At 40.8% G+C, this 13,300-nt stretch overlaps 1 protein-coding gene across 2 annotated transcripts; it reads right to left on the bottom strand.

Annotated features, from left to right (window-relative positions):
* Positions 1-4,446: 4,446 nt before the first annotated feature.
* On the bottom strand, positions 4,447-10,226 carry tdh (L-threonine dehydrogenase). 2 transcript variants are annotated; one of them, XM_026194445.1, is made up of 9 exons: positions 10,146-10,226; positions 8,400-8,594; positions 8,003-8,045; positions 7,812-7,882; positions 6,983-7,132; positions 6,704-6,876; positions 6,397-6,487; positions 5,724-5,993; positions 4,447-5,608 (listed from the first exon to the last, which is right to left on the bottom strand). In XM_026194445.1, exons 2-9 carry the CDS (start codon positions 8,584-8,586, stop codon positions 5,469-5,471), a joined length of 1,125 nt encoding a protein of 374 aa, XP_026050230.1. In that variant the 5' UTR covers positions 8,587-8,594; positions 10,146-10,226; the 3' UTR covers positions 4,447-5,468. The 2 variants fall into 2 exon arrangements, with proteins under 2 accessions (XP_026050230.1, XP_026050229.1); XM_026194444.1 differs by lacking the exon at positions 10,146-10,226 and adding an exon at positions 9,251-9,329.
* Between the last annotated feature and the right edge of the window lie 3,074 nt (positions 10,227-13,300).

Below are 13,300 nucleotides of genomic sequence, written 5' to 3'. Positions count from 1 at the left end.
GCTCCTTGGAAACAAAATGTAAAGGAATGAGGGTTGACTCAAGACTTTGTACAGTGCTGTAGATTTGTGACGTTTACTCTAAATAATCTCGATATTCAGATTAGTATGAGCATATTTTAAGGTACTGGGATTTTTGATTTAGCATCTCTCAGCATTTTAAGCTTTACTGAATGAAGGGATATTATCATGTATTTCACCTGCTGATAGCAACCTTAAAAAATCCAAGCGCACATGGCTCAATATGTTTGTTAGAGATCACTGATCTGCTTTAAAATATATGCAAATTAATTCCTTTAAAACATAGCAGCTCTAATATTGTTTAACAAGCAGGAAAGAGTTGTTTTCTCAGGATTGATGTGTTCACACTCGCTTTATCTGTAACTAAGAGAACAGTCTGTACAAAAGTTTTTGGCATGGCAAGCTGCCCTCCTCAAGCCCGAGCACAACAGCTTTCTCCTGTGGTGTGCGAGTCTTGAATTTGCTGGAGGTCAACAAACCAATGATTAAATAAAAGGTGTAGAAAGTTTTAATTGTGCAAAAGAACAGGCAGAGCCTAATGAGGCTTTCAAGCACAGAAAACAAACTTCAGAGATCATTTTACACAAACACAGACACCTAATATTGTTGCAGCAGTACATTGCAGGGTCCTAGCTTTGCAGGCAAAAGTGTTAGGATGGAGTAAGTGTTTGTAGAAGCTTTCTGGGAATATTTATCAGACTTCTTAGAAGAAAACCTGAAGAGTAAATCTCTTATTCTTGATATGTTATCCTGGGTCACCTTCACATTTGTTTATGTAGAAAGAGCAAGAGCAGGAGTTGTTACTACTAAGCCATTTACTTTTCAATTGAATTCTTGAACAGTGATTCCAAATGAAGATTTCACATAGGATGTTGATTATTGTCTGATATGCAGCTGTTTTGTTCATTCATTGTGTTTTAAGTCACTAAGATGATCACTCAAACTGAACAGTTTTGGTTTCCATGTTTTCTGTGCCAAAGACTGAAGCTTGTCTGACAGCCCAGAATAAATATGTCACTAACTGCTACATAGACTCTGTAAATAGGCTGGCATAAAGGTGAAACCCAGCCTACACTGTACACCGACATGTTTGTATGCCACGGAGTCTAGTCCTGAAAGCACAGATTTACTCAGATTAGAAGGAGCGACTCTCATTTTATCTGCTGGTCCAGTGTCAGGTATCACTTGGGGTTTCTAACGGTCAAAACTCTATCAAGGGAACATATAATCTGACCTGAACTGTGGCTGGGGTTAACACCTCAAGCAGGGAATTAGGTTGCGTAACCAAAGCCATGAAAGGATCAGGAGCAAAAAGTGTGCTCATCTTAACTCACAAGACAGCAGAACCTACACTTAATCAATCATCATTCATTTTTTCATGAATCTTGAAAGAGTGCTTTGCGTGTTACAGCAACGAAGCGGGTTATATAAAATGCTAAAAGTGCTTTTCTAAGCATGTGCACACCGTGTACTTGAGGTGAAAAGGTCAGATCAGGTCTAAACATCATCAAATTAAAAACGTGGAGCTAAATTTAGAGATAGTTTAACCACGCAGTGCATCAAGGGGAACATAACCCCGCAGTAAAAATTGATTTTACGACAGCTGTAAATATAGCCCAGTTCCAGACGACTGAACCAGTGAAAAATACATTGAGAGATTTGTAACCAACAATATTTCATATTCTTTATTGCCCTATGGGATGAAGCGCTTTCTGCAAACTCATGTAGTGTAAATAAATGTTTTTTTTATTTTTATGAATGCTTCCATCACCCATGCGTAACTGTGCAATGGTTTCACAGAGCTGAGAATCCCCAGTGATCGCACTCATAGGGAGGCCTATACCGTACAGCAAAGGCCTCTACTGTTTTCTGCTGATGGCGGAGGGTGTTATATGAAGGCTTGTGGTCTTGGGTCCTTGGTGCTGGTGGTGTTAGGAGAGTGCCTTGGCCTGCATCCCCATGGCAACAAGCCTCCATGTAGACTAACAGCTGGCTGTGGAACAGAGGCTGTGGTGTCTTCGGCTGACTGCGCCAGTGTAACATAATCTCCTGAACACTGTGAGAATCTCTTTACACGATGACGACCAGAGCAGCGGGGACCGAGCAACAAGAGAAGCTCTCTGACTGGCTGGTGGAAGGCAGCGCCCAGGGAGATGTCTTACATAAGAGGCTGAGTTCCACTTACAAGAAGGGGAACAGAAGTAGTAAAAACAAGAGAGCCTCTCTGTTTCCTGCACTACCCTTTAATGCCCCTCCTCCTTGTCACAGACATGTTCACTCGCATTCAGATACAGTCATCCATAGCTGAGTTTCTCTGGGAGAAAACTGCCTCTGAGAACTTAACCTGCAGCCAGACCAAACTGTTGTATGCCTCTGTAGTGCATGCCTGCACACGAGTGTAAGTTAGCTGCGAATCCTACAGGTGTTACGTAGCTTTTTTGTTTGTCTTTTTAGTCCAGAATAAGCTTTGCTTTTAATTCACAACAACAGAGAGTGAAAATGGTGCAAATATTGATTTTTATTTTCAAGCCCATAAAGCACAAGACTGCAAGCACACCTGGTGTTATTCAGGAGAGTAGAAATCACATAAAACTCCCATTTTAAAAGGATTTGTACAAGGTAAGGTGGAGGTGGGACTAGTTTGAAATCCCACAGTTTTAAAAGCTTCCCCGATAGTTTGTTGAGATTTTCAAACAAAAAATAAGAAACCTCTCAGCTTGGAGGTATACCTGCAGTTTTGCTGACAGATATTAAGACTGAACAGGTGATCATTAGTGATGAGAGCTCATGAGAGTAAGATAAAAGGCAGCGCCCCTTCTTTCACTTCACTGATATAAACTCCCCGTCTGTGCTCTTTCTCGTGAAGCACAAACTGCAAACAAAGCAAAGCGAGGTCACCTGGAACAGCTACAGCAGTACTGACACAGAGAAATATGAGACAGGCTGTTGAATGTGTGGAGGACATTGCTGTCCTCAGGGTTACAGTTTATGATCCCGTTTGTAAGGAAAATCCAGCAGCTCTGGTTTATTGATGAGGAGGACACTTTTCTTTGGGAGGTTTATTTCCTCTTTCTTATTCTTCTGTGGGAGAACATCATTGACTATGCAAACTGGGTCAGTGTTTTGCATTTTACAAGTTTTTGGTTGCTAATTAATTTCAATTTCTCTCAAATAATCAAGCAGAGAAGTAGTTTGGTGTGTCTCAAATTTCAGACTGCATTACTGTTTGAGATAAAAATTTGTTCTGTCAAGATGATCCAACATTGCTTCAATAATGTTGAGGTCTGGGCTTTGGGGAGGCCAATCCATGACTGATAGTGTTCCACGGTGTTTTTCTATATGGTATGCATTTACTGCATTGGTAGAGTTTTTCATAGAATCAGCTAAAGGAATATTAAATATACAATTTTTCAGATACTGTTCATCTGCTGGTGATGCTTTTTCTAATTTTGTCCTTCATTTGTCCAGTTTCCTCAAATTCTTAAAGGCACACCGCACACCATGCTGAGATATACTAGGGTTTCAGCTAGTGACTCTTTGTTATTAAACACCTATTTGGTGAAAAAAATACAATTTAATTCCTGTCAAAATGTTTTATATTAGATTCAGTTAAAGAAGTGGGAACAAATTGTGTTTTTTGACTGGCTGCTAGTGCTAGTTATGTGTAGACATTGCATTGGTTCTTGCTTTGAGGTATGTGCCTTTTTTATGTCTTAAAAATTAATAGGTCAGTGTTAAGTGGCTTAAACAAAAACAACATTCCTCTGAAAATGGTGAGGTACAAGGACTTGACTAAAAATGAGTGAGAAAGCAGCCAGTGTCCAAAGAAAAGCTTTGAAAGACCTTCAGAAAGCTGGAGAACTGTTGATCAAAACCTCTTTAAAAACAAGAACAAGAAAGTCTGGCTTCTTGGAAGCAAGATACAGTTGCCGAGAAGTTACTCGAAGTTTTGACATTTCCACTATGTAATCTTTATATTCAGATCAGTAAAGAACATATTTGACTGTAATCTGATTGTCAGTTCTACATCTATCAACAGGTTAAGCTTTGAGCAACCATTAAGGCCAGTAAATGCATACTATAGCACACTTAACTCTGCTGTCAGTAACTATATTATCCAAGTTCTGATCAACAACATGCACAGCTCACAGCCCAATATGTGTGCTAGAGATCACTGATCTGCTTTAAAACAAATGCAAATGAATTCCTTTAAAACGTAACAGCTCTAACATTCTTTACAGAGAAGGAAAGAGTTGTGTTCTCAGGACTGATGTGTTCACACTTCCTTTATCTGTGGGAGAACAGTCTGTACAAACGTTTTTGGTATGGCAAGCTGCCCTCCTCGAGCCCGGGTTTTGAACTCACTACAGGTCAACAAACTGATGGTTAAATAAAAGGTGTAGAAAGTTACTGGAAAAGGACTCACAGTTATGCGATTTCTCTTTTTATTGTCAAAGCTTGCTGTTTGAATGAACAGGCAAAACCTGCTAAGACATTCACATAGAAGACAATCAGAGTTCCTTTTACACAAAAACAGTCTCCTCTAAACTCTCATTTCTCTTTCATGTGAAAATAATCAAAGACCTAATGTTAAAAATGAAGTAACAAACATGGACAGCAACATGTGGAAATAAAAGAGAAAGAGAGTGCTAAGAAGTGCTCCCGCATATTAAAACACCAACAGAATAAATAATTTGTCATGGAATACAAAGAAAAAACAATTCTTAAGAATCCCTGCACCACACTGCTTGAAAAAAAATGGATACAATGTATCAGGTATTCATCCCTGTAGGTGATTAGGCTCCTTTATTTGTGAGAGGTTTTAAGATCCAACTGTCTAAAGTGCAACAAAGGATACACCTCGTGTACGAGTATACCTCTTGCTTGAGTTTGGCCCCAAAGCTTTAGGCCTAAAATTCCCAGATTATGGAAATTTAGCAGGAAAAAAAAAACCCCCAAAAAAAACCTTACCATTTGGGTTTTCAAAAGAAAAACATAGAAATGCTTTCAGTTGTACAATGCAACATTCCCCATTTGTTAACTAGATTCATCAGAAAATATTGCAAAAATTTGCACAATTCTTCAGCATGCAAGTTACCCTTTGTTTCATCTAAACGCAGCTTCAGGTTGATAATGTTGACACCAATTCAACTCATTGACTGCCCCTCACCCAAATCTCTAAATAGAAAAGGGATAAAAGAGAGCAAAGCAGAGGTGGAGAGACTAGATTCCAGGGATGGGGGTGAGGATCTTCTAGTCCTCATTGACTATTACATTTGAGACAAGCCCGGTCGGTGGCAAGCAAGAAGGACCCTGCTGATGTTACACAGAGAAGTGAGAGGATGATGATGACTTACAGGCCATGTTTCTCTGTTCTCTTTGGTCAGTGTTTTACATTATGTACAAAAAAAACATTTTAAAAAAAATACTACGATTGATGCCGCGTTGCCTCAGTTAAAACGAGCCATGCGTGTTTCTGAGCCAAAGAAGTTGAGCATCGTCTGAACGAGTTCTGGGAGATCATAATCGTGTTTCCAGGCCCAGTCATTCCGTGCATTGGAGTCATCAAAGTTCATCGGCCAGCTGTCAGCTGAAAAGGAACAGATTTAAAGCATGTGTCAGTTTATCTTATAGGATTTTCACCATCAAAAAATATCAAAGATTAATGAGAAGTTTCTCCTTTAAGAAATCAAAGCCTTGCTTACCAATTGCCTGTCGTACAGGGTCAACCTCATATGTGACCTCCAGCTCAGGCATCTGCTTCTGGAGTTCCTGGGCCAGTTCCTCGGGGGTGAAGCTCATGGCGTTGATGTTGTACGTCCTCATGCTTAGTGTCTCAGCCGGTGCTTCCATCACCTCCAGTGTGGCACGCAGGCAGTCGTCGATGTACATCATGGGCAGCCTTGTGTCAGGTCTCAGGTTGCACTCAAACTTGCCAGTTTTGATTGCGTCGTGGAAAATCTGGACGGCGTAGTCTGGTCAGAGATGGGGGAAAAAAAACAAAAACAAAAAGAGCCTTGTTACAGAAATGCTGAAAAATCTAAACTCTGTTATGCACTTAAAGAAAGTAACAAATGCAGTAGAAACAGAAAGTATACCAAGTAAAATATTTGAGGAACATGCGATTATGAAAAGCTAAACTGTAATTAAAAATCTAACTGATAAGAGGATTTGGGTGTGGTGGCTGAGCAAACAAGTGAAAATATGGAGACACCGGATCAAGTTATGCGATGGCATGAAAAAAAAAAAAAAAATGCAACAAGTCACAACAACACTCTGAAATAGATCAGTTGCATAACAAAGTTGACACTTGATAGCAGCACAGGAATAAGCAACCGTTAAAAGTGTAACCTTATCTGTAGTCTGAATCCACCCTACCTGTTGTGCCACCACCGGGCATGGAATCAGCAGAGATGATTCCAGGATAGCGTAGACAGCGGAAGTCCAGCCCATAACGGTGGTGGTAGTACTGTTAAAGAACAGAAAGAACTCCGCTATTTAGAACAAGCAGCTTCTCAGATGAACTTAGATTTAACAGTCATCAATTGATGATAGATGAAAACAAAAGAAAAAAACAAAAACAAAAACAGGCACATGCACTGAGGATCATCAGTTTTCAGGACATTCTATGGTTTTGATATCAAGTTTGCCCATTAAGAGTTTAGATTAAACTCTGAGCTCTCACCTCTCCCATCAACTCAGCATGTACTTTGGAAACACCGTAGATAGTGCGGGGTCTCTGCACACACAGATCTGGCGTAGGGTTGCGAGGGGATGTGGGACCAAAGGCACCAATGGTGCTGGGGACAAAGAGACGCAAGCCGTGCTCTGCTGCAATGTCCAGGATGTTGTGAAGCCCTGAAAAACAGACAGCTAAACGCTCAGCAAGTGCCCCATGAAAAACAAGAGCATCATCCTACATCGTTATGCCCACATGAGACAGATTGGTTACAAATTCACTTACCGGTGATGTTAACAGAGCGTGCCAAGGCCACGTTAGCCTCTCCAACAGCACTGAGGAGGGCGCTGTAGTGAACCAGCCAAGTGATGCGGTTGTTCACCACAATTTCCCGCAGGTTCTTGTAGTCCAGGATGTCTGAGTAGATGAAGGGGCCTGATGGCGACAGATGGATAAGCATTGTAAAGAGTTTTGTTTCACCTTCACTGTGACTGCGCTTGTTTGTCAAGGATGCTCCCTAGCCTTCAGTACAGGCTGCCAATAGGACACTTCGGAATTTGTATGTTCTCCATGTTCATAAGCAACTTCTGATCATTACTAAATGTTAGCAAAGTAACTTAAGAAGTTACAATTCAAATGTTGATTTAGAGAAATTTATTAACACCCCCCCCCCACACACACACACACACACACACAGGGAAAGGATAAATCAATATTAAAGCAAGAGGCTTTATTTGCAGACACTTTACTATTCAAATGTGTCCATTTCAGTCTGACGCAATATGCTGTGATTTATTTCAAAAGCGTAACAACCTGTATTGCCAAATCCCTGACTTTTTTTTGTAAGGCTGGCATTAGTCAGCAATACACCCAAAAGAGGATCATCATACTGAAAAAAAGACTGTCTGCACACTCTACAAATATTACAGTTGGACATGGCTTTTTCAGTAACACCTGGGCTTATAGAGAGAGAAAAAGTTAAAGAAAAGGGCAAAAAATGTCTTGTATGTACTTGTATATGCTATGCAACGTAATCATTAAACACCGCTAATATAGTATCTTTTGTGTATCTGAACTGTATACATTTTTATATAGCATATGTGAGTATACTCACCACTGTGGAAAATGCTGTTTTGAGGTTTCCGGATGTCAGATAGAATGACGTTGTTCTTTCCGTACCTCTTCCTGCGAAGGAACCAATGTTACAAAGTTTGCCTTATAATAAACTGTTTAACTGCAGTGTTACAATTACTAATCAACACAAAACTTGTCATTTATTATATTCGGACAAATTAAAATCCTTACCTCAACAATTTGGCCAGGCCTACACCGAGCTGTCCCAGGCCACCTGCAGAGGTTGGAGGGAGGTGGAAATATTATGAGTGATCTGAGGACACCATACACAAATCAGATGCGCAGCAGCTAATAAGTACCAGCGCTTAGTTTCCATGGAGACTGAAGTACCTCAGGAGGAGAGTGGCCATAAGAAAAAAAGGTCACAGCACTGGACGCCCACGTTTTATTTTTTAATGGCATCCCTCTCAGCTCTCATTGCCAAACTTGTCAGAAACCCCGCTGATCTCAAAGTCCCAGAACAGCATATTTTCTAACCCTCGTGCATTTTAAAACGGCCTTTTTTTGTTAAAGCATTAGACTAAACTGCATGGCTGCAAAAGACCAAAACCTGATGCTTCGTACGTACCTGTGATGAGCACCTTGGGGTGGTCTGTTTCTGAGAAGGACACAGAATGGAAGCTGGCATCAGAGGTCACCTGTCGAGGGGAGAAGCTGATGTTGCGTACAGCCACCGTTAAGGGCTGGCAGCCACAGCCTGGGGTACTGAGTAACGCCTGCTTGGCCACCTTGCTGAAGATCCTCACGACAGGCATGTTGGTACCTGGAGGAAGGGAACAATGTGTCTGTTTACTTTTAGGTGACACTTTGGTTGGTAAATTCCAATGAAAAAAAGAAGTCTAGCAGAGCTCTACAAATCTAATGAAAGCCAATTTGCATTTATATTTAATTAGACTCTGGCATCATTTGGTGGCCTCACTTCGCAACATTTTTGTCATGAGGTTTTCGGCTCATTTCCAAGCCTCAAGCTCCGAGAGGTGGACAAACAAGTTTTAAACGACAAAAGTGGCACTCGGAAACTTTTTATTTTAATTCCCTTAAAGGGCAGATTGATCAAACGCATCTGAAAACACTGAGATGAGAGAAAACATACCAAAAGCGAAAACACGTGGATTGCAACAAATGACATGCTAATGACATGATGCAGAGAAAATGAGTGCAATGGAAGAATCAAAGCGCATAAAAACACCAAAACAGTCAAAGTTGAGCAAAACTTTAACGCAACATGACTCTAACTCTATCTATCTAAAAACATTATAAAACACGAACACCACACATCTTTAGAAAGGTACAGAACTGCAGAAAATTAAGCATACTGAGCTACTACTTCATGCAAAAATAGCGCAATAAAACTAAATTTGTCGTTCATTACGGGACGTCTAGACTTTTACGCAACGCATCACTTCAGAAAAGACTTACCGAGGGTTCAAAGAGCTTCCTAGTAAAAGAATGAACGGAGTTACTTTGGAGTATATATGTACTGCCCTGCCTTCAACGAGAGCCAATCAAGGAGAGGGGGCGTACAGCGGCATACAGTAGCCTTGGAAAACGGTGCCAAGATCAGGGTGGCATGGACTCAGAGTCGGAATGTGCTTTCATTTTGTTTGCCTTCATTTTCTTACAAATATATATTGAACCATAAAATTATTAATAACAGAGATCATGGATTAAGCATGAAAACATTACTTTTGCACAAAAGCACGCTCTCCCGCTCCATCATGCTTGTGGCCTATCCCCTTCTGAGAGCATGTGCTGTTCAATATTGAGCCAACATCGTTTAAGGTACTCATCATATAAGCCCCCTGTTTAATATGGGCAGCGCGCCACAGCTCGCCAAGACTCCTTTCTATGGGACATGCCGATCGTTTAATTCCTTAACGTCAGCGTAACTGATCTCCATACCCTCCAATGTGCAGCTGCTTTTCCACGAAGGCAAAACTGCTGCTGGTGGACGAAATTCTGAATGAGAGCAACCACTATTTTAGATCCTAAATATTTTCTCTGTCTGAGCTCAGCACGTCATTGTGACTTAGCAACCGGCTGCACTTCAGAAGAGGACTTTGCTTTGGTTTAAAAAAAAAAAAAAAAAAAAAAAAAAAAAAGAGAGCGAGAGAGAGATGGTTTGATCGGGATAGAAAGGTTAAACACACGTGATTCAAAAAAAGAAAAAAAAAAGAGTGGAAGCACGAATTGATAAATTGCGCATAATTTCCCTAAAATTAAATTTTAAATTTCCCTAGAAAAGAGGACTAATTAAAAAACGGCCGGGTTCTTAAATGTAAAAGAAATCAAATATCGGGATCGGTGCACTCACCAGATAATCTGCAGTTAACACAGCCACACACAGAAAGAAAGCTCCTCTGCGATTTGCGTCTTTTTGAGAATGGGATGCTGACGTGACGTTCGTGTTATCTCCGTTCAGTGTTGCATCAGCTCAGCTGCGCCTTCAAGCTATATATCAACGACCATCTGCTTAAGGGGAAGCCGGCTTTCTCTCGGATTGGCGGAGACCCGGAGGTGCGGTCTTCCCTCGCAGACCACTCCCTCCCGTGGCGTCACCGACGCCCGGTCAATCTTTGTGCATCCACGTAATCTGAGGCCACGCGGTTTATGCATTACTTAAAAATACCCGAGGCTGCACATTGGCAGGGGATGGTGTGATCGTGTCAAACGTGCAAATACTGTTGCAAATACACGTTTACCATGACAGTCGCATTCACATGATGAACGTGGGCTCAAAGTCCAGCTTCAGATCAAGAGTGTCCACTCTAAATCGCAGGAAAAGTTTAGGATATAAGGCCCTCGCCTTTTCAGGCGACCAAAGAAAGGGGGCAGTTGACGTGAAAGGCCGTGAGGTGCTATTCTTCATCAGTTAAGTGGGTAAAAAGAGGAGTGGAGTGGGTTTAAAATGTGATTTTCAATTTCCTTTTGGAAGCTGTGGCTGTGAATCTGCAACATGCAGTCAAATGAGGTGAAAGTTAAAGTGCCTAAAAAACTGTGAGCTCAGCAACATAAAAGGGACTGAACTTCAACAAAGGGCAACAGTGGGGTAGATCATCACAACATCCGAGTTGTGCATCCAAGAGAGCACTCTCCAGCAGGTAAGCGTCTTCATAAGTGAAGATAAGTATAAGAAATACTTTATTAATCCCCGAGTTGGGAAAAAACTCTGTCTCAGCAGTTATCCTAGTTGTTTCTATTGAGAAAAACAGAGAGAAAATACAGACTGTTTAGCACAAGGTGCAAACAAGTCATCAGTCACAAGAACAAAAAGGTCACATTAGATTTATGCCAAAACATTCAAAAGTCAAAAAAGCTCTGCAAGATCAATCACATCAACCACAGCTGCTACATGGGAATATGTACCAGTGTAGTAAAACACATTTCGCTATACTGAAAGCAAACAGTTCGAATGCGCTCATGTCTTTATGAATATGAATGGTGCACAATTTAGAAGTAGCAGACGTCTACGTAAAGCAAAACAAGGTGTTGAGCCCGATGCAGCCCTGCAATCAAAGAAATTGGACGATTACAGGATGGACTTTAAAAGTCATTTAACACCAAATCCTTGGCTTCACTGGAGTTTTTGTGACCTGGCAAAATTAAAAAAAAAAAAAAAAAAATAGAAGCTCTCCAGCCTCATTGATTTGAATCTAGATGTTTATCAGTGAACGATATGATGAATGCACACACTTTCTGTTTGACTTTCAGGTTTGTTTGCAGGAGATAGAGCCGAGTCAGAACGACTGATGACGTTGCTGAATGGAGCAAGCAAAGGGTGGGCTTAAGGCCTGCACTGGAATATGAGTGGAGCATGCGAGCACACCCCCATGCCTGTCATGACTGAGAAAGAAACAGCTACCTGGAAAACAAGTTGACCTGATCTTTGGCAAGAAAAACAAGATGTAATTTTTTCTCGAAAGAAAAAAGAAATCGTAAATATATTTTTCCTTTCAACCGCAAACTGGGATAATCTTCTAAGTAACCTGCAATTCCAGGAAATGTGAGACAAACATGACACTTGATAGCTGTGAGGTTACATAGCTCAGTGTCACTACTAAAAATGGGAATCAAAGTCTCTTATAAACCAAGCTATAGTTTCTATCTAAAATCTTACTTGATAATGCACAAAATCCTTCCTTGCTTCAAGAGAATTTTAAGGGTTCCCTTGTGAGTAATAAACATGAAATTAGGGTATTGATAGACACAAAGACTTAATGATACAGACAGAAGAGTTGTGGCTGACCAGCAGCACTGTAAACACTTACTGCAACATGGATATCTCTCCCTATGAAGCAGCTGACCCTTGGCTATTTTTTGCCCCAGTCGCCGCATCAGATGATTGTGTCGTCACAGCAATGCGAACACATTTTATTAGGGTGCTGTTTACTAATCTTCGGACAGACTGTCAAGGACAGGGTACATAACGTGGATATTTTCTAGGACTTCTTTCTGGTATTTGGAACCTTTGGAAGGGGGAAAAAAATAAATAATACTGATATATTTAAAGCAGATTTTTGTCCACATGAAAATAATGGAACAATGACCCAGACATGTTTACATTAAAAAGTTGTCCTGTTGAGACACAGTCAACAGTTGGCCTGTTGACTGTATATAAAAGATGGACACAGCCTCCAAGTCAACGTGTCAGTCAATGAGGAAATGCCTAATAGTGGAAATATTTCTAATGGCCAGCAGGGGGCGATGTTTTTTCCTGCAAAAGAAAGTCAGACTGTAAAAAAAAAAAAAGAAAAAGAAAAGAGTATGTTTAAAAACAAATGTACTATTCTCTTCATCTCTGAATTCAACAATAAACACCTCCCTTCTGATTTTATTGTTTTTATTATACAACACTAAATGTGTACTCATTACCTGGTTGTGATTGGTTACTGGAGGTTACTGGAAGTTGCTGTGAAATTACTGACGTTGCACTCGCGCAGGCCTACTGACCGACCAGCCTGGAAACCCCCGTTCACTGCAGAAAAACATGTATTCTGCATGTGGTAGCTGGTAGTCAGTAGCGTGAAATTGTTCACAAATAAGTATAAGACGCTGCACTGAAAAGCCCTCTGTGATTGCTTTGGTTCTTTCAACTTGCTGCAGTCAGTAGGAATTTGCATGGAAGACGCTGATTTGTCTGCAAAAGCGGAAAATGTGAGAAGTGCAACACAAACTGTAAACAGAGCACGTTGACCTTCAAAGTAAAAGTTGAGCCTTTTGATATGTGTCGGTTGCACAAGTAAGGTCCAACTTTTACTTTGAAGGTGAACGTTCTCAGTATACCGTTTGTGTCGCATCTTCTTTCAGACTCATCTCAGACAAGTCAGTGTCTTCCACCTTCCATGGCAGTGAGATCCACCACCAAGTCATCTCATATAGTTTGAAAATACAGAGTTGGAGATGAAGCCGAGGCTTTGAAAAAGGTCTTCAAATACCAAGGGCTAACATTAGGGTAGCCCTTGGTATGGG

The sequence above is a fragment of the Astatotilapia calliptera genome, chromosome 15 (assembly GCF_900246225.1).
Source record: "Astatotilapia calliptera chromosome 15, fAstCal1.2, whole genome shotgun sequence".
NCBI classification, from domain to species: Eukaryota; Metazoa; Chordata; class Actinopteri; order Cichliformes; family Cichlidae; genus Astatotilapia; species Astatotilapia calliptera.
This window is presented reverse-complemented; position numbering and strand designations above follow the sequence as displayed.